Source organism: Pleuronectes platessa, chromosome 8 (genome assembly GCF_947347685.1).
Source record: "Pleuronectes platessa chromosome 8, fPlePla1.1, whole genome shotgun sequence".
In the NCBI taxonomy this organism is placed as follows: domain Eukaryota; kingdom Metazoa; phylum Chordata; class Actinopteri; order Pleuronectiformes; family Pleuronectidae; genus Pleuronectes; species Pleuronectes platessa.
The window spans coordinates 1,878,237-1,897,087 of NC_070633.1; the positions used below are offsets into that span (position 1 = coordinate 1,878,237).

At 42.4% G+C, this 18,851-nt stretch overlaps 1 protein-coding gene across 8 annotated transcripts; it reads right to left on the reverse strand.

Moving 5' to 3' along the window:
* Window positions 1-311: 311 nt before the first annotated feature.
* Window positions 312-18,333, reverse strand: zgc:113425 (uncharacterized protein LOC541425 homolog). Of its 8 annotated transcripts, none has more exons than XM_053428835.1 (6): window positions 17,839-18,333; window positions 17,538-17,597; window positions 17,151-17,282; window positions 14,990-15,136; window positions 820-877; window positions 312-746 (listed from the first exon to the last, which is right to left on the reverse strand). In XM_053428835.1, the coding sequence occupies exons 1-6, from the start codon at window positions 18,001-18,003 to the stop codon at window positions 640-642; spliced, it is 669 nt and encodes a 222-aa protein (XP_053284810.1). In that variant the 5' UTR covers window positions 18,004-18,333; the 3' UTR covers window positions 312-639. The 8 variants fall into 8 exon arrangements, 5 of the variants coding, with proteins under 5 accessions (XP_053284810.1, XP_053284808.1, XP_053284807.1 ...); XM_053428833.1 differs by having other exon boundaries at window positions 312-743; window positions 17,800-18,333; XM_053428832.1 differs by having other exon boundaries at window positions 17,800-18,333.
* Window positions 18,334-18,851: the final 518 nt, after the last annotated feature.

Below are 18,851 nucleotides of genomic sequence, written 5' to 3' on the forward strand. Positions count from 1 at the left end.
GCACTTCAACCAAATGGCCTGTGCACACAGACTCTATATGGCTGACAGCTGTGTGACAACAGTGGAAGATCATGTTGGTGTTTCTACTGGTTAAGATTAGGGCCATCCACCTTCACACAGGGTCCCATGTCCTTTTCCTTACTTTTGTACAACGCAGCCATGAATAACAAATACTGCTAATGCATGTCTCAATAAGGAAAATCTCAGTTGCAGAATTGTGTTAATTCACAAAGTGACCAAATTATTGAAGACAAATAAAAAGGGGATACATTTACAATGGATTTGTTTTGTTAAACCATGTAAAAGCTCAATCACTGCAGTCAGGTTTTATTTATTAAATACACATAAAATGTCTTAGAATACATTTTACATACACAGGTATTTCATATCAGCTTTTACAAGGTTCAAATGAAATCTGGTCATAAAAGAAATAAAGACGTTGCCACAGTTTTACATATTTGGTCTAATCAAGAGCAGAAGTTATTTAAGTCATTTAAAAACGTATAATGTTTAAGATTGCTGACTGCTTCAGCAGAGTTTAGATTTCTCCCCTCAGTATATCCACCAGTATGAAGTCGGCACATCTTTAATCACTTGAATGAAGAGAGCAGACAGGATGTGTTTCAGGTTTTATGTGTGTCAGGTCAGTCTGCTGTATGGAGGTAGTTTGGAGGGTCCTTCTTCCTCAGCGGTGTACTGCTCAGTGGACTGAGGTGGAGAGTTAAAAAGCCTGTCATCACCTCCTGCTGCACATAGAGGAGAACTACATCAGAGACTGACAGAAACAATTGTAACACAGATGGTTTCAAATCAAATTACCTTGCCAGGTACAAACCATCTCAGTGTCCCCAGGGTCGCACTGAGGGACCAGGGTCTCCTACATCATAGACACACAAATTGTTAACAGTCACAGAAAGGTCAGTTCTTGGATTAAAAAAAGTTACATCCTTGGTGACAAAAACTCAACAAAAATGTTGTTCTTAGAGTAGAACTTCTTTGTTTAACCAACAGCATGTCCTGAACAGAGGGATCTGTGTTATCCTGTCTTTGGACTACACAACCCAGGGTGATTGCAGTTCAACCTTTGACCTCTTCTTCAAACTGTAACCATCCAGTGTTAGTATGTACAGCTGCCCTAATGCTTATTTAGTATTTATTTTGACTAGGGTTGAAAATAGATTGAAGTTATTGCAGGTACAACTAACCCAACCTTCAGTACTTCATATTGTCCTTCCACACCCGCCTTCATGCATCACTGAACACGTGCATTGAAATGCCTGTATGGTGTAGAACAAATTAGACTTGGCAATCACAAATATGTTGAATAATCCACAAAAGTCAAGTAGCTTGTTTGGTGTCCATGTCTTTGGAATGAGCAACTGATCATTGTGAAAGTTAACAATTTTGTCATTTAAAAAAAAACACACAGCACTTGATATCAACCAGTCAGCTGCAGCAGAAGTTGACGTTAGCCAGAAACAGGAACTCTTGTAACAGTTGTGAAAAGACAGCAGAATTCCCTTCAGCACCGAACAAAAATCCACAGCACAGGTATATTCTGGGGACAAACAGACCGGAAGTATTTAGAAACCATTTATGAGAAAGAAAACTGTTGATTATGTGGACTCAATGCAGGGCTGCACAATGAATAGTGTTAAATTGGATCTTGAATCACACCTACAGTTGCAATCAGAAATATTCAACCCCCCAAAGATTTTAAGGATTTATCAATGAAAGTTGACAGAATCTTGCTCTTTGAGCAAGATTCTGCTTCGTATGACTTCTTTATGAGTTGAGTGATACAGAAAATCAACACGGAAAATACATGATGTAGTATTTGTGTGTAGCAGTATATTTTGTTAAGATAGCCATGTCACAATTATTCAACTCCTATATAATATTGTTGTTTTTAAAGCTGTCTTAAAGTTGAGTTGAAACATTATTAAGCCTTTGGGAACTCTATACTGATCCTTCATTTGCTTCAGCTGTGATGCATATATAAACCCCACCCATGAAGGTATTCCAGGTGAGTTGCAATCATGGGAAAGACAAAGGAGCTTCCACAAAAGCTGAGAGAGGAGATTATTTCATCACACCTGAAAGGCCTTGGGTAGAAGAATTTCCCCAAAAAATTATATTCCAAGAGACACAATTGGGAACATTATAAGGAAGTTTAAAACTGATGGAGCGGCTTCAAACCTGCCTGGCCGTGGAAGAAAGCCCAACATTTCATCAAGGGCCCTTAGCAACTTAGTCAGAACAACTCAGATAAACCCCTGTGTGACTGCAAGCACCTACAGGATGACCTGATGAAGGCTGGTACAAGTGCTTCAGTGGCAAATATAAGACGTGCACTGAATAAAAAAGGACTTCATGGCCGGCTTCAAGACATACTCAGCTCTTGACCACAAGGAACATCATAAGTTGACTAGAATATGCCAGGAGGAATTTGGATAAGACTACTGAGTTTTGTGTCACAGTTCTATGGACTGATGAAACCAAACTGGAACTGTTTGGACGTATGGACCAGCGGTATGTCTGGCGTGTGAAAGGCCAGGCTTATGACAAGAAGAATACCATCCCCAAGGTCAAGCCTGATGGTGGGTCATTGATGATGTGGGGCTGTTTTTCTGCGGCAGGAACTAGCAATCTTTATTGTGTACATGGCATCATGGATTCACAGAAATACCAGGGCATTTTAAAGAGGAATGTGATGCCTTCTGTTGACAAATTAAACCTTGGTGATCATTGGACTTTCCAGCAAGACAATGATCCAAAGCAAAACCTCCAAGTCCACCAAAGCTTGGTTGAGAAAAAGATCCTGGAACGTCCTGGAGTGGTATTCACAGTCACCAGATTCAAATTTGATTGAAAATCTTTGGTGGGATTTAAAGAAGGCAGTTGCGGCACAGAAGCCATCAAACATCGCTGAAATGTTTTGCACTTGAAAAATGGGCTAAGATTCCAATCGAAAGGTGTAAGAAGCTTGTCCGCACTTACCGAAAACATTTTTTAGAAGTTATAAAAGCTAGAGGATGCGCCACAAAGTACTGAAGCTGGGGGCTTGAATAATACTGCACATGTGTTGAAAGAGTTAAATTTTTCATTTGAACTTCAAAGTTAAGTCAACTTCTGTTGTCAAAATAACTAAAATACGCATCAATAAATATCTTTTGTCGTTTGATGAGGTTTTTTTGTCATTTATTGTCATTATCTGTCATCCACATCACTATAATATCTATTGAGGTGAGGGGGTTGAATATTTCTGATTGCAACTGTACATACAATCTCATTTCTAATAACTATTCTGCTGCATTTTGATTAAGGGCTTCAGCTCCTACTTTCTCCCTTAACCAATGAAAACACAGTGTTACCCTATGTGATGCAGTGGAGCAGGAAACTAGCAATGAAATAAAGTGAATGAGAGATAAGGCGATTTTGGGTGGCCTCCAACCTGAAGGTCGGCAGTTCAATCCCCAGTCTTCCCTATCTGCATGCCGAAGTGTCCTTGGGCAAGATGCTGAACACCGAACTGCCCCCCCCATAGAACAACAAAGTGCTGCTAATTGATGCACTGTGTGTGAATGTAAAACTAAAGAGCTTTGAGTGGTCATCAAGACTAGAAAAGCGCAATATAAATACAAAAGCATTTACCAAAACCATAAACAGAGACAAATTTGTGTTGAAGACAAATAAAAAAAGGAATCCATAAGAAAAGACTCCTGAACAACAGTTAGATAACCAATCCCACTGCTTGTGCAGATAAAAATGGCCCTATTGATTTTGAGCAGATGTGAAGAAATTATAGAAAGCTCAAATGTGAAACTGTGAGAGTGAACAGTCAGGAAGGTTTATTAAAAACACGTAACTGGCTGAATTGACTCATAAGAAAAGTGTTTTTTTTGTCAAAGCTTCTACCACAATGAAAAGTTCTCAGGATGAAATATAAAAACATTTGATCAAGTGAAGTGTATTAATACAGGTTTTGTGAAACGCTAAGTCACACTTAATGAAAACTGAGCCATCATCACCTTTATCACAGCAGATATTTTTCTTTTTCAAATGTGTTTGAAAAAGTATTTTTCGTTGAGGTCACACATTTTACAGACCCTTTTCAAAACTGTTCACAGACCTTGGAAAGACCTAAGGTTCTATAGATTTAATAATGCTAAACATAAGGAATGTAGTTAAGTTGCATATTATATAATGCATTAGTGTTAATCTCTAATGCACATGTGTGAAGCTGTTTACTCAGCATCTGTCTGGATCCACGTATAATTGACCCTTGCAAACATGGATCAACAAGATTAAAGGTCATAAGTAGGACAAAAAAGTACAAAATTCTTTACTGCAGAACACTGGACTGAAACCTATTCAATGTCTACATGTGTCTAGTCTAGATGTTTACTGTATGTCTTATGTCAAAGACAGACTATGGACTATTGTTACGATAGCCGAATGTGATTTATGAAGGGAAAGTCAAATCCAGTCAGTCTCCAGTGTTAATAAAGTTGACTAAAGATAACACTACACACATTAATCAAATGAATGAAAGTAAATATTTTTACTGTATTCTAAAACAGTGTTAAAAGTGCAGATGCAGCCGGGTGACATCTCTGTAAAAACCATCTCAGGAGTCAAATATAAAGTTCATGCTGTGATATATTTTTGTGCATTTTTTGGCAAATACTATAATAATGTAAAAAATGGCAGTAAATCTTACTGAGCTGGAGTCTAACGTATAATACAGGGGGAAACGTTTTTTTAAAGGAACAACCATCTCATGTGTCATGTAAACCTTTTTGAACATGACATCCAGCAGTGAAGTGACAGTAATTACCAAATGTGAACTGCACTGCTACAGTGTTATTGATCAGGAAGATATTGAGCATCGTCGATCGAACACGCAAAGTTTCAGGTGGCAAAATAGCGAGACACATAGTTTGATAGTAAAGAGATTATTCCGGTGAGTGTCATTAGAAACAACTGGTCTTGGAAGTTGTCAAAGACACTGAATTCCCTCAGGTGACAATCTATATGTTTCATATATAATTTGATCGAGGGAGAGAAGCAGATTCTGATCATTTATAAACATCGCAAAAGTAGTCAAACCCGCTAGTTATAAAAGCATTTTTAAATTGTTCATTGTTTCTCAAGAAGAGAAATGGCCTCACTCTGGCGATGTTCTTCAAATAATGAAGTGCTGTTTTTGTGACACACTGGAAATTAGCATCCAAAATTAAAATCTGTGGTAAATATCCCTTCTGAATTTCTTGCCAGATTAGACCTATGGGCCAGACTAACGTATGTAGTAAAGTCAGAAAGAAAGAATTATGCTTTTAATACCAAGGGCAATGAGGAGGTATAACGGGTTGTCCACTAATTAGAAGGTCAGCAGTTTGATTATGGGCTCCTCCAGTCTGATTGCCAAAGTATCCTTAGGGCACAGTGTGGCAGCAGTGTGTGAACGATCAAATTTTATTTTTGCCCATATTCACATATCACAAATTGTCTCATAGGTGCAACAACTTTTGCCCTTAAGTAAAGAAAAACGACCCAAAAAAAAAAATTAACATGGGGAAAAACAGAAACCTCAGAGAAGGCCACATGTGAGGGATCCCCAGGGGCGTAGCACAAGATTCTGGGCCATATACACAAGCAGTCTCTGTGAGCCCCCTTCCTCTCTCGATTCACGATGTCCCTGATGGCCTTGAGATAATTCATGATGTGTTTGGCGTTATTCACATAAAACTTAATTGAATTGCATGAGCAATGGGCAAGACAGGGCCTGTGTTCACTGGCAAATCAAAATTTTGCTAGCATCACCTAGAATTAAGAAGAGCACAGCTGTTGACATGTAGCTGCACAGGTTTGGGAATAATGTTACAGACACAGATTTACCTTGTGGTCTCATTATGTAACTGAATTTGTTTTTGGTTAATGTTAGGAGGGAAATTAACATTTCAAACCTAAACTGCTCAGTCATGGAGAGGGGAAGGCATGGCTTTGGCAGGAGTGAAGAACAAGCAAAAAGGTGGAGGAAGGTGAGGAAGAGCGGTTAAAAGCAGTAGTTTCACTTGATCAAAAAGTACCACACATCTTTACAACCTACTCCCAGTAGTATTAAGAGATGGAAAAGGATAGCTGGCTAGCATGCTAATTTCAGAAGCTATTGGCTGCATAAAAAATGGCGCCGTACTAACGGGTGCCTGTTGTAGCAGCTCTTGGTATATTAGTCGTTTTTTGTGTTTTTATTACGTTTGTTGTAAGTTTTTTATACTTCTTTTTGCACTGCTCTGCGCATCTTCGTACCGCACAAGGACGAGATGCTTTTGTTATTGATTGGACACTTTTTTATAACTTTTAACCGCACTTCTACTTGGCCCCAAACACCTTAGAGATACATTATCTAATGATATAGCTGCGCTAGACGACATTGCCCTTGCTTCCAATGAAACAGTCAGAAACCTGGGAGTGATCTTCGATCCTGATTTATCCTTTAATAGTCACTTAAAACAAATTTCTAGAACCGCTTTTTTCCACTTCCACATGTCCTTTCACAAAAAGATGCAGAAAAACTAGTCCACGCCTTTGTTACAGCGAGACTGGACTATTGTAATTCATTATTATCAGGATCCAGCAGTAAGTCGTTAAAGACTCTACAGCTTGTCCAAAATGCCGCAGCACGTGTCCTGACGAGAACAAAGAGAAGAGAGCACATTTCTCCAGTATTAGCATCGCTACACTGGCTTCCAGTTAAATCTAGAATAGAATTAAAAATTCTTCTCCTCACCTTCAAGGCCCTTAATAATATAGCGCCTTTTTTACCTTGAAGAGCTGTTAGTACCTTATAAACCCACTAGAGCACTCCGCTCCCAGAATTCAAGCCTACTTGTCGTCCCTAAAGTCTCTAAAAGTAGAGTAGGAGCCAGAGCTTTCAGCCATCAAGCCCCTCGGCTGTGGAATCATCTACCACTTTCAGTTCGGGAGGCAGATACCATCTTTTCATTTAAGAGTAGGCTCAAAACCTTCCTTTTTGATAAAGCTTATAGTTAGAGCTAATTAGTGCGGAAGAACGTAACTTTTTCTATTTTATGACACATGACACACGGAGCTTCTCTTTCCAGCTTCTCCTTCCTCTTCTCCATCCCTATCCCCCTTCCCCGGAATCCCTTTGCTTTATCACCCGCAGATCCAGGGCCTCTGTGGCCGCACCATGGATTGCGGTTTGTGGATCGCGCACCGGGAGTCGCAGTGTTGGATCCAGTGTGGCGGATTCTGAGTTATGTGGGCTGATCGTGGTGCATGCGGCGGACCCTGTGTCGCGTTGGCATTGGGCACGGGCGGTGGACCAGGACCGCGGTGGTGGCTCGTGATGGGTCCTGGTGGGCGGCGGTGGACGGTGGAGGACTGGAGTGGCGTCTGGTCAGAGGTGTCAAAAGTATTCCCATTCATTACTCAAGTAGAAGTATAGATACTAGGGTTTAAAAATACTTTTGTAGAAGTTGAAGTATCCAATCAAGCTTTTTACTTAAGTAAAAGTGTAAAAGTACTGGTTTCAAAACTACTTAAAGTATAAAAGTAAAAGTAATGTAAGGGGAATTTTTTAATGTAAATACATTATAGTACCATATGTGTACTACTAACCATTAACATGCGTTTCATGGAGTGAAAGACATGATAACTAGCTGCCAATAAGTATTGTAATAATGCAAAAAGTCAAACTTCAGTGGAATGTTATCAATAACCTTTATTGAAAGAGACCTTGACACCTTTGGGCTAAACCTGTATGTACAACAACACTACCGATAGGCTTTGTTCAGCCGCAAAAGCAGCAGGTTCTCAAAGTTATTTGAGCCTATGCATGCTCCACCTGAACTGAAGATGAGCCCTGCAACACTAAACAGTCTTTCACAGGCTGCTGAGGCCCTGCCCTTTGTACACACCACCCGTCGCTACTACCGATTGGATGGTTTAGTGAGGTCCTCGGATCGGCCCCGCCGGAATCGGTAACGGCCCTGGCGGAGCGCCGAGAAGACGATCAAACTTGACTATCTAGAGCAGGGGTGTCCAAACTTTTTATCCTGAGGGCCACATACAGAAAATAATTTGAAGGTCTGGGCCACTCACGCCGCCACGCCCCCCTGCCCTGGAGCGGACTGTTGACAGTGTGCCTCAATCGCGTAGCTTAGGGTGGGGGGGCCACCTAGTGTCAAAACTGAGTAGTGCAACACAGTGGGCCATAGTCCATTACATTACAATTAATTTAGCTGACGCTTTTATCCAAAGCGATTTGCAATCAGTGCATTCAAGGGAAGGGGAGAGTAGGGTAATGTGAGACACCCACTGTATCTAGGCAACGGAACACATTTGTGGTCATGTGATCATTATGTTTTCAAGCCCCTCCCATTCCACCCTTGCCATGAAGGAGAAGTTGTTGCTGATGCTGTGGTTAGAATGTTTTTTCACAAAATTTTTCTTTTTGCATGTAAAAGTAAATTTTCTTGCATCAACTGTTGTGTCAAAACAAATTGATTCAGGTAGAAAAACGTATATCATACATGTTGGTGAACTTCCAACATATAAAACCATGTGATTGATGCTAGCTGAAGATTAGCCTGAATTGCTAAGAGATGTTGTTTTTTCTAAAATGTTGGCTGTGGGGTAAAGTGAGACACGTAGCACAAGTTAAGTTTAGTCTTAACCATATTTTAGTGTAATATTACATCACATATGTTTTATTTTTAATGCCTTAAACATTGTAGAAAAGCCATCATGCAAAGAAACCTCACCAGGAAGACAATTTGGGGCCAATCACCCCTCCCAGAGATGGAGAGTGCAGCCGCTGAGGTCATGCAAGGAAAGAAGTCCTTAAGAAAAGCCGGAAGGGATAGAAATATTGATAAGACAACCCTCAAAAGATTCATAAAGAAAAAAAGAGGACGGGGAAGTAAAATCAGTAGCCTGGGGTGCAGTAGCTGAGGCAAAGAGAATATTCACAGATGAGATGGAGGAGGAGCTTGCCAAACACTTGAAACAACTAGCTGACCAGTTCCATGGCCTTGCTCCAGTTAAGTGCTGTGAACTGGCATTTGAATACGCAGAGAAAATCAATATCCCTGTCCCTGCCAATGGGACATAGAAACAATGTTCAGGTAAGCTAAGGTGTTTAAGAGATTACATGAATCATAATAATCATAAATGTGCTTAATTGACATATTACAACATGTGTTGTTATGTTAGTTTTAAAGTGGAAAAGGTAAGTGGATCACTTTACCCCCTTGATTTCTCTGGTCTGTCTCACTTTACCCCTAAGCTGGGGTAAAGTGAGACACAAGACCACTTTTTTACAAACAATCATATTTTCACTGCCCTTTGTCCTGAAGACATTCTGATCATTTCCATTGCTAGGAAACATCCTGAATTAATAGGAAATATGTAAATTTTACTGATATATGATTTTAGCTCGCCTAGAGGGGAGCAAATGTAAAAAATGTCCCAAATTACCCCACTCTCCCCTACTCGAGGGTACAAACCCAGAACAACAAGAATCAAGAAAGTACAATTTCTTCAAAAATAGAGCAAAACTACATAGTGCTATAAGTTACTGCCATTTCAGTGCTACTAAATTGTTAGTTTAAAAAAAAAAAAAAAAAAAAGAATACATTTTTTTAATTTTTTTTTTTTTTTTAATTAAATTTTTTTGGAGGCGGGCCAATTTAAAATGGATGGCGGGCCGTAGTTTGGACACCCCTGATCTAGAGGAAGTAAAAGTCGTAACAAGGTTTCCGTAGGTGAACCTGCGGAAGGATCAGGTTCAACGGACGACGGACGGACGACGTCAGGTCGATGGACCTGACAGCGAGGTGCGTCAGCGGAGGCGGTAGGATGACGGATTCTGCGAGGAAGGTGCCCCACGCAGCTCTGGCTTTGCTCTCCTCCTTCTCGGAACCCCTCCGGTGGGGTTGTGTGGCGGCCTCGGCCTGGCCGTCATCCCGCGCGTGCGGCGGGCACCTTACTCAAACTCTCCTCGGAGTCGCTCCTCCAGAGGGAGGAGGGGGGTTTAATGTCTCACAAAAAAAAGTTTTTTTTGGGGTGACAAACTGGAATGAAAACAAGCCAAAATAAAATAGGAGTAACGAGGCTATTTTTAAAATGTAAGGAGTAGAAAGTACAGATATTTGCGTGAAAATGTAAGGAGTAGAAGTAAAAAGTCCTCTGAAAAATAAATACTCCAGTAAAGTATAGATACCCAAAATGTCTACTTAAGTAAGGTAACGAAGTATTTGTACTTCGTTACTTGACACCTCTGCGTCTGGTCTGGATGGTGGATCGTGGTCTGGATGGTTGCTGACCATGGACTGTGATTGCAGCGGGACTGCTTGGCATGTCATGTTGGGGTTGTCCTTCGGGATGTCTACCCTCATCAAATGCTGCTAGAGACTTTAATCTTTAATCTTGATGATGTTTTCCTGCATGTGGCATCTATTGCACTTCTGTCCGTCCTGGGAGAGGGATCCCTCACATGTGGCTCTCTCTGAGGTTTCTATGTATTTTTACCCTGTTAAAAGGGTTTTTAGTAGTTTTTCCTTACTCTTGCTGAGGGTTAAGGACAGAGGATGTCACACCCTGTTAAAGCCCTATGAGATGAATTGTAATTTGTGAATACGGGCTATACAAATAAAATTTGATTGATTGATTGATTGATTGATTGACTTCGGTCTCTTCGGATCTTGTGTGTCTCACGGAAATGTGGCTGCACGAGCAGATACCGGACTCCAACGTCACCATTCCCGGCTTCCAGACGGTTCGAGCCGACAGAGACACCACCGTGACCGGCAAGAAGAAAGGAGGGGGACTCGCCGATCTCGTGAACAACAGGTGGTGTCACCCCGGGAACGTCACCGTTAAACAGCGTGTCTGCAGCCCGGACATCGAGCTCGTCGCCGTCGGACTTCGTCCATATTATTTGCAGAGGGAGTTTACCAGTGTTTTCGCCATCAATGTTTACATTCCTCCATCTGGGAACGCAGAAGCAGCGTGTGACGTCATCCACACTGTGACTGCAGGATTACAGACAAAACACCCGGAGCATTCATCATCATCACAGGTGACTTTAATCATGCTTCCCTCTCATCCACACTCCCAACCTTCTTCCAGTTTGTAAAATGTGCCACCCGGGAAAATAAGACTTTGGACCTGCTGTATGCAAATGTTAAGGATGCATACAGCTCCACTGCCCTGCCACCACTGGGCAGGTCAGACCACAACCTAGTCCTGCTCTCACCATCATACAAGCCTGTGGTTCAGCAGCACCCAGTCACAGTTAGGACAGTGAGGAAATGGTCTCATGAGGCCATGGAAACACTGCGTGGAGCGCTGGAGGCCACAGACTGGGATGCTATTTATGAGCCACATGGTGAGGACATTGATGGCCTGACTGACTGTGTCTCTGAGTACATTGGGTTCTGCATAGACAACACCATCCCCACTAAAGAGGTCCGCTGTTACCCAAATAACAAGCCGTGGATAGCAAGCGACCTGAAGGCCCTTCTCAACGAGAAGAAGAGGGCCTTTAGATCACGGGACAGAGCAGAACTCAAACGGGTACAAAGGGAGCTCAAGCGCAGCATCAGGGAGAGCAAGGACAACTTCAGAAGAAAACTGGAGCACAAACTGGAGGACAACAACAGCAGGGACGTCTGGAGGGGGATGAAGGAGATCACCGGCTTCCAGAGGAGAGATGGGGGAACAGCTGGGAATGAACAATGTTCGAACGAGCTGAACACGTTCTTCAATAGGTTCAACTCCAACCCCCCCACCCCCAGCAGACCCTCCACTGCCTCTACGACTGCCTCTACAGCTTCTCTGAGCAACAACCCCCCACCTCCCCCCATCACCCCCTGCCCCCCACCACCCCGGTCACCACCTCCCCCCACCCCCCCCCGCTGGCTTTCACCACAGACCTTTTCACACCTCCCACCCCCAGGACATCCTCACATCACCAACAGCCTCCCACCACCTCCTGCAACACACACATCTCTGCACCAGCCTCATCACCTCCACCCTCAAACCCACCACTGACACCCTCCACCCCCCAGCCTGGACTCCACATCACAGCCAGCCAGGTGAGGAGAGAGCTGGAGAGGCTCAAACCGAGGAAAGCTGCGGGACCGGACCGCAACAGCCCTCGCGTGCAGAAGGCATGTTCCAGCCAGCTCTGTGGAGTTCTCCAGCACCTCTTCAACCTGAGCCTACACCTTCAGAGAGTGCCAGTGCTCTGGAAAACATCCTGCCTGGTCCCAGTGCCCAAAAAAGGACGTCCTGCTGCACTGGAGGACTACAGGCATGGAAAGACTGGTCCTGGCCCACCTCAGACCGCTGGTGTGCCCATCACAAGACCCCCTGCAGTTTGCGTATCATCTACCTGCTGCAGAAGGCTTACTCCTCCCTGGACAGACCCAACACCTCAGATCATGTTTTTCGACTTCTCCAGCGCATTCAACACCATCCAGCCCAGACTGCTGAAGGCCAAACTGGAGGGCACACAGGTGAGTGCTCCCCTCATCAACTGGGTCGATGACTATCTGACGGGCAGACCGCAGTTTGTGAGATTACAGAACTGTGTGTCTGATCGTCTGATCAGTAACATCGGGGGCCCCCAGGGAACTGTGCTGTCCCCCTTCCTCTTCACCACATACACTGCTGACTTTAATCACTACACTGAGACGTGTCATCTGCAGAAGTTCTCTGATGACACGACCATTGTGGGGTGTGTTGAGGGCGGGAGGGAGGCTGAGTACAGGGAACTGGTTGACCGCTTTGTGAAGTTGTGTGGGGAGAACCGCATGCAGCTCAACGTGAAGAAGACAAGGGAGATGGTGGTGGACTTCAGGAGGAACAAGCCCCTGCCCTCTCCTGTCTACATCGGTGGGATGGATGTGGAGGTGGTCCCTGCTTACAAGTACCTGGGTGTCACACTGGACAATAAACTGGACTAGTCTACCAACACAGAGGCCGTCTACAAGAAGGGCCTGAGCCGGCTATATTTCCTGAGGAGGCTCAGGTCCTTCAATGTCTGCAACAAGATGCTGCAGATTTTCTACAAGTCTGTTGAGGCGAGCACCATCTTCTTTGCTGTGGTGTCCTGGGCTGCGGTCATCAACGCAAAGGACGCCAACAGACTGAAAAAACTCCTTAAGGCCAAATTATAGTCGGGTTGCACGCACGCACGCATGCACGCAAGACACGCAACACGCCCCTTTCGAGCCCTCTGGCGGCTTGCGTGCGTCCGCCAATTTTTCTAACTACACGACAAAGCGACGCGAGCCTCACGCAGCCCGCAAGGCTTGTGATTGGTCTGCTTACTACATCCCGTCCGGAGTCTAGTTTCCGGTTTCATGCCCCACAATACGCGGAAATCACGGAAGATTTAGAAGAACGAATATGGACCAAATAGAAGAGCACTTGGCAGAAGAGATCTGAAAGTATGACCACTTGTATAACCCGTCACTGACTGGCCGATTTGTCCGCCAGACATAGGCTATGAGGAGCCGGAGTGGCGATGTAAATAAACAGTCGACGAAGAAGAAGACGTCTCTTCTTTGTGTGTTTTGTTTTTGAAAAAAAACGTTACTCCGCCTAGTGTTCTGGCGGTGAATTGCGTTGCAACATGCGCAACACGTGAGTGAAGCATAAACCAAAACGAGTCCGTCGATGCAGCTGCGTGGCCTTCCGCGGTTGCAGTCGCAGGACTATAATTAGGCGTTTAGGAAGGCAGAGTCTGTGGTTGGCTCTAAGCTTGTCACCCTGGAGGAGGTGGTGGAGGAGAGGATGCTGGAAAAACTGCTGGCAATCATGGACAATTCCTCTCACCCCCTCCACAAAACACTAGACAAGCTAAGGAGCAGCTTCAGCCACAGACTCATTCAACCCCGCTGCTCTAAGGAACGATACAGGAAATCGTTCCTCCCAACTGCAATAAGACTGTACAACTCCTCTACCTCTGTCAGAGCTACCATCACAGAACTGCACTAAATGTACCTGTCTCCTTGCACTGTGTACCCTGTAAAACACTCCGCTATGTGTTAATATAAACCATATTGATACTATATATCATTTTATACAATAATATTGTCTTTTGCACACTGTCTACATATTCTTACACTCATAGTATATTATATTATCTATTGTAGAGTCGAATACTTATATTTATACCTCTACTATATATCATATCATATTATATCATACTCTTTGTATATTCTTTGTATATAATATTAATACATGTTATTATTATTATATTTACTATTATTATATATACTGTTGCTGCCATTATTACTTATTACTATATACTGCTATTATACTTATTTAGAGAGAATTACTATCATATATAAATATATATATTATGTTATGTTATATATACTATATATACTGTACTATTTGTATATACTGTCTAACAATAACATTACCATCATATCATCAGTACTATTACCATCATCTTGCCACTGCACCTTATTTACCTATTTATCTTGTGTTCCTGTTTTTTTATTCTTTCTACCTCAATATTTTTTTTATTTTATTCTATTGTATTGTATTTTATTGTATTCAAATATACCTGCTGCTATGACGACTTAATTTCCCTTCGGGGATGAATAAAGTAATCTATCTATCTATCTATCATATAGCGAACACAATAGATAATTTTTGATAATCTTAGTTTATTTTTTACGTTTCAAACTAAAATGCATACATATTGCCCCACATGGTGCATAGTTTAAGTTTGTGCTGATAATCAAGGACTCATCGCTTCCAAAATCATAAGGAATACTACTTGTACATGTATCTGCCTTGTTACTCATTGCCAGCTCCATGTACACACATGCAGATGACAGACTAACAGATGTAGCTAAATTAATTATAAAACACTGATAAGCAGGTCTAATTTAAGATTATTTTCAATAACATTCATTGGGATTATGTTGTTCCCTACCAGTCCAGTTCTGGCATCATAGCAGCCACAGCAGGGCAAACTGCGGCAGCCCACGTAGGCAATGAAAGTGGAAAGACTCAGGCTGATGGTGCAGGTCAGCAGTATGGTGGCATTGGCCCCCTTCACCATCCGATGAAGCACAAAAGTCTGAAGAGACACACAAAGAATGTCAATGCAGCACATCCTGTATACGAAAAAAACTCAAAACCTGAACTAGTAAGAAACTGTTGTACTGCACTTGTAAGAGTTCGCAAAGCAAATTGGAATTTTGACTGATGAAATTTAAACTACTTTTTAAAATTTGTACACGTATTAAAAAATTTAAAATATAGTAATTAGCCTCATTTTCTGGTACGAAGAAAATGTACTAGTTTTACAGTCCTGTCAAATGTATTACATGAAATATGAGAAAGTTTCTCAATTGATTGTATATTTTATAACTTTGAAGCAATTATAGGGATTTCCAAAATTATATGGAACAACCCTATAGCTGACTTGACATTTTTTTGGAATAACAATTGTTTATAGTCACCATGCAAGCTATTTTTAGATCAATTACTTAACATTCACCTTTTCAAATGGTGATTGTTGTTGTGCTTAAAATCCCTGGCTCATGACACATCTAGCCACCCCGTAGACAACACAGGAGTTGTAAAAGCCTTAATGCAAGCTGCATGCAGAAGAAGGTATGTCAAATTATTTTGCCATGCTGCCTGCTACATATTGTATATCTAATATATTTTACATAATATTGCAATGAACCAAAAGGTGTTCCATTGCCTGATCCATTCTGACATAAGTGTAACCTTATATGGTAATATTGGATTGCTAATTATACAAATGTTCTATCCTCATGCCTGTTTGCTCAAATAGGCACAGGTGGCTTTCATCATTTTTAAGTAATCTACACACTTTTCTGAAGTAAGATTTTTTTTTTTAAATTGAATGTGTCCTTATGGTACAAACAAGATAATTTTAGGATAAGAATACAAAAATGAGGCCCATTAGTAGTAAACATTTCAAAAAGTCAAAAACAGGAAAGGCTCTCAGATTTAAGTTAGTCTTAAAGGCCCCTTATTTGACACCTTTCTGGGATTTAATTTGCGGCATTGGTACCACTAAGATGATGTATCAGTGCTTTAAAGTCGAAAAAACTGCTGCAACATGTATATCCATGTCCTCTTGTGACTCTCCATGTGACTCTCTCTGGAGCTGCAGACAGAAGAGGCTTTTTTCGTCTGTCTCTTGAGCCGCTCCTCTGATTGGCTGACTGCACTTTGAGTGACACGCGACCTATCACCTGTCTCATTCTGGCGCATTCACTCTGGTTGTAAAAACAGCTGAGAGTCACTCTGGTATGTTAGCAGCCATAGAAAACCAGCCCTATATTTGTCTTTTACGACAAGATGCTTCTGAACGCAAGTTACACCGTCCTAATGTTTGTTCAAGTTTTTGCAGGACAGTCAGCCAAAGTAGGAGTAATGACCCGAGTTACAGTACAGAGTTTTGCAACAGAGTTTCAAAACGGAGTAATGTAGACTTTATTCACTAATGTAGTGAGCACATTGACACGGCACATCATAAGAAATAAAGCGTAACCGCTGGTCTCAAACAGTAACGTTCTTAGGAGTAATCTGCAAAGACATTCTCCTCCTTGCATCCCTCCACACTGCAGTGTTTCTTCAGTATTGTTTGTTTTGGTTAGCCTGAGGTGGCTAACAAGCTGCTAGCTCAGCAACAAGTCTGCTTGGTGTACCGTTTGTTGTGGAGGGGTGGTGGAGGTGAGGGGGGAGCGGGGTGGGGGGTTCGGAGGCTGGACTGGCACCGGCTGGGTTGGGCTGAGAGACGAGTGTGACACCGTATGACTCATACGGGGGAGAAAGTACGAAACGAGGCGTTTAGATAACATATTTCTTAGAATGGACTTTTCATACATTGAGGGTCTCTACTGACCCCCTTCAAGTCATTACGGTTATTTAAAGCCCAGAAAACAATATAGGCCCTTTAAAAACAAATTAATGATTCAGCCCACTGGATTACTTAAAGAGCAAGGGCCTTGACTGCAAACTGTACTGTATCTCCCCCTTTGCTACATGTTAAAAGAATATTGGGTATCATGCAGTGGAAGTCGTTTATCGTTATGCATATGTGTGATGGTTACCACTTGAGGACTGTCGTGGTGGTGAAAGACATCTTCATCCTCCTCTCCATAAGTGAGCGTCAGACAGGCATAACCAGAAATAAACAGCACAGCCACACAGGAGAGTCCTGCTGCTGCCACCATCACACTCACCTGCAGAGACAGAAGGACATGTTCAGCCAACCTCTTTATGAATGGTTTTGTATTTATATAGTTCTTTCTCAATCTTGATGACCACTCAAAGCTCCATGGGCCGGCATTAAGGGTTATGCTTAATAACTCAAGTGTCTTTATGGCATTATAATTTGGGAGATAAAAAATACACGGTGTCTGTGCTGGTGGTCTTTCTCTTCGATCCATGATGAGCCAAATAAACTTGAAAACCCCACCCTATCCAGAGATACTTACCAAAACGGAATTTTTTCTTTGTGAAGCCAACAGCGCCAAAACACCTGGAGAGGCCATGATCTGAAAGGCAGCGAAGTTTCAAGAGTAAACTTAACAGACAGGCAGCGGGAACCTTCTACAGTGTGAGCAACAGACTCAGACGATTAACATGTGTGATTTCTGGATATGTGGCAACAAACTATTCAGTGTGTGGCGTCATAGTTCAAGGAAGAAAAGTGCAGCCAACAAAACAACGCAGGTGACAGCCACAGGAGATAGTTACCTGTCGGCAAGAGTTTCTAACAAAGGGGCAGTATCTCACCAGTCCTCCCCACACCGGCGTCCTGGTGCAACTCAGCACGGTATCCTTGCGGAAAACAGCGTCCATAAAGCCGCAGACCATACAGAGACCTGCACAAGCCACCTGGAGGACACCGAGGCCGAGCACGCTTTTCTGGTTCAAATTGAAGTACCTGTACCGGTCCATCTCCGGGTTTTTATCAGCCTATGAATAGTCCGCTCACCCCAGCCCCAGCCAACTCTGACCGCGGTAATTTCTGTTGTACTTCCTACCTGTAGTAAACTTTAACACCGTCCCACTTAAGTGTATAATACTAACTTCAGTGTAACATTGCGCTCGACGTAGGTTTGTGCCCTCTCGGGGTCAAATACGGTCCCGGTATTGACAGCTCTGCGCAAAATAACATTTGTAGTTTGATTCCGGTATTTCTTAGGAGCTGTGTTGTGCGCTACAGCTGCTTGCACCGCTTCGGTTTATCATTAACCTGCTGGAGCTGCAGGGGCCAACACACCAGGGACTTTGTTACACACAGGATAGACTGTCAGGCGGTTGGCCCCGCCCCCTTCTCTTGCTGATGACAGGACATATCCAACCCCATCGTTTCTCTCAACCCAAGGATTTGTGTCAAATAATTGTGATATATGTATAAGTTGTACAAGGGTAACATTGCATAAATAGTAAAGGTTTTCCTGTGAATCTAATCTAAAATTCTCGCATTTCATTAAAAAAAGGTTCTAATCAGTAGTTCACCTTTGTATCTCTCGGTGTATGAAACATAAATAAATGAAATGTGATAGCTGCTAAGGTTTTATAATTACCTAATACATTTGCATTAATAGCATTCTCTAGCATATTCTTTCTCAGTCAGCACTTCATTTTGATCCTAAAAGGTCAATACATTTGCAAATTAAAGTTCACCACCTAAAATGAGAGTCCTTATACTGCTACCTTCAACCAAACTTAAGTCTTTAGTCATTAATCCAATACTTAAAATACTGATAGCATAATGAATAACTACTACACTTTAATATATA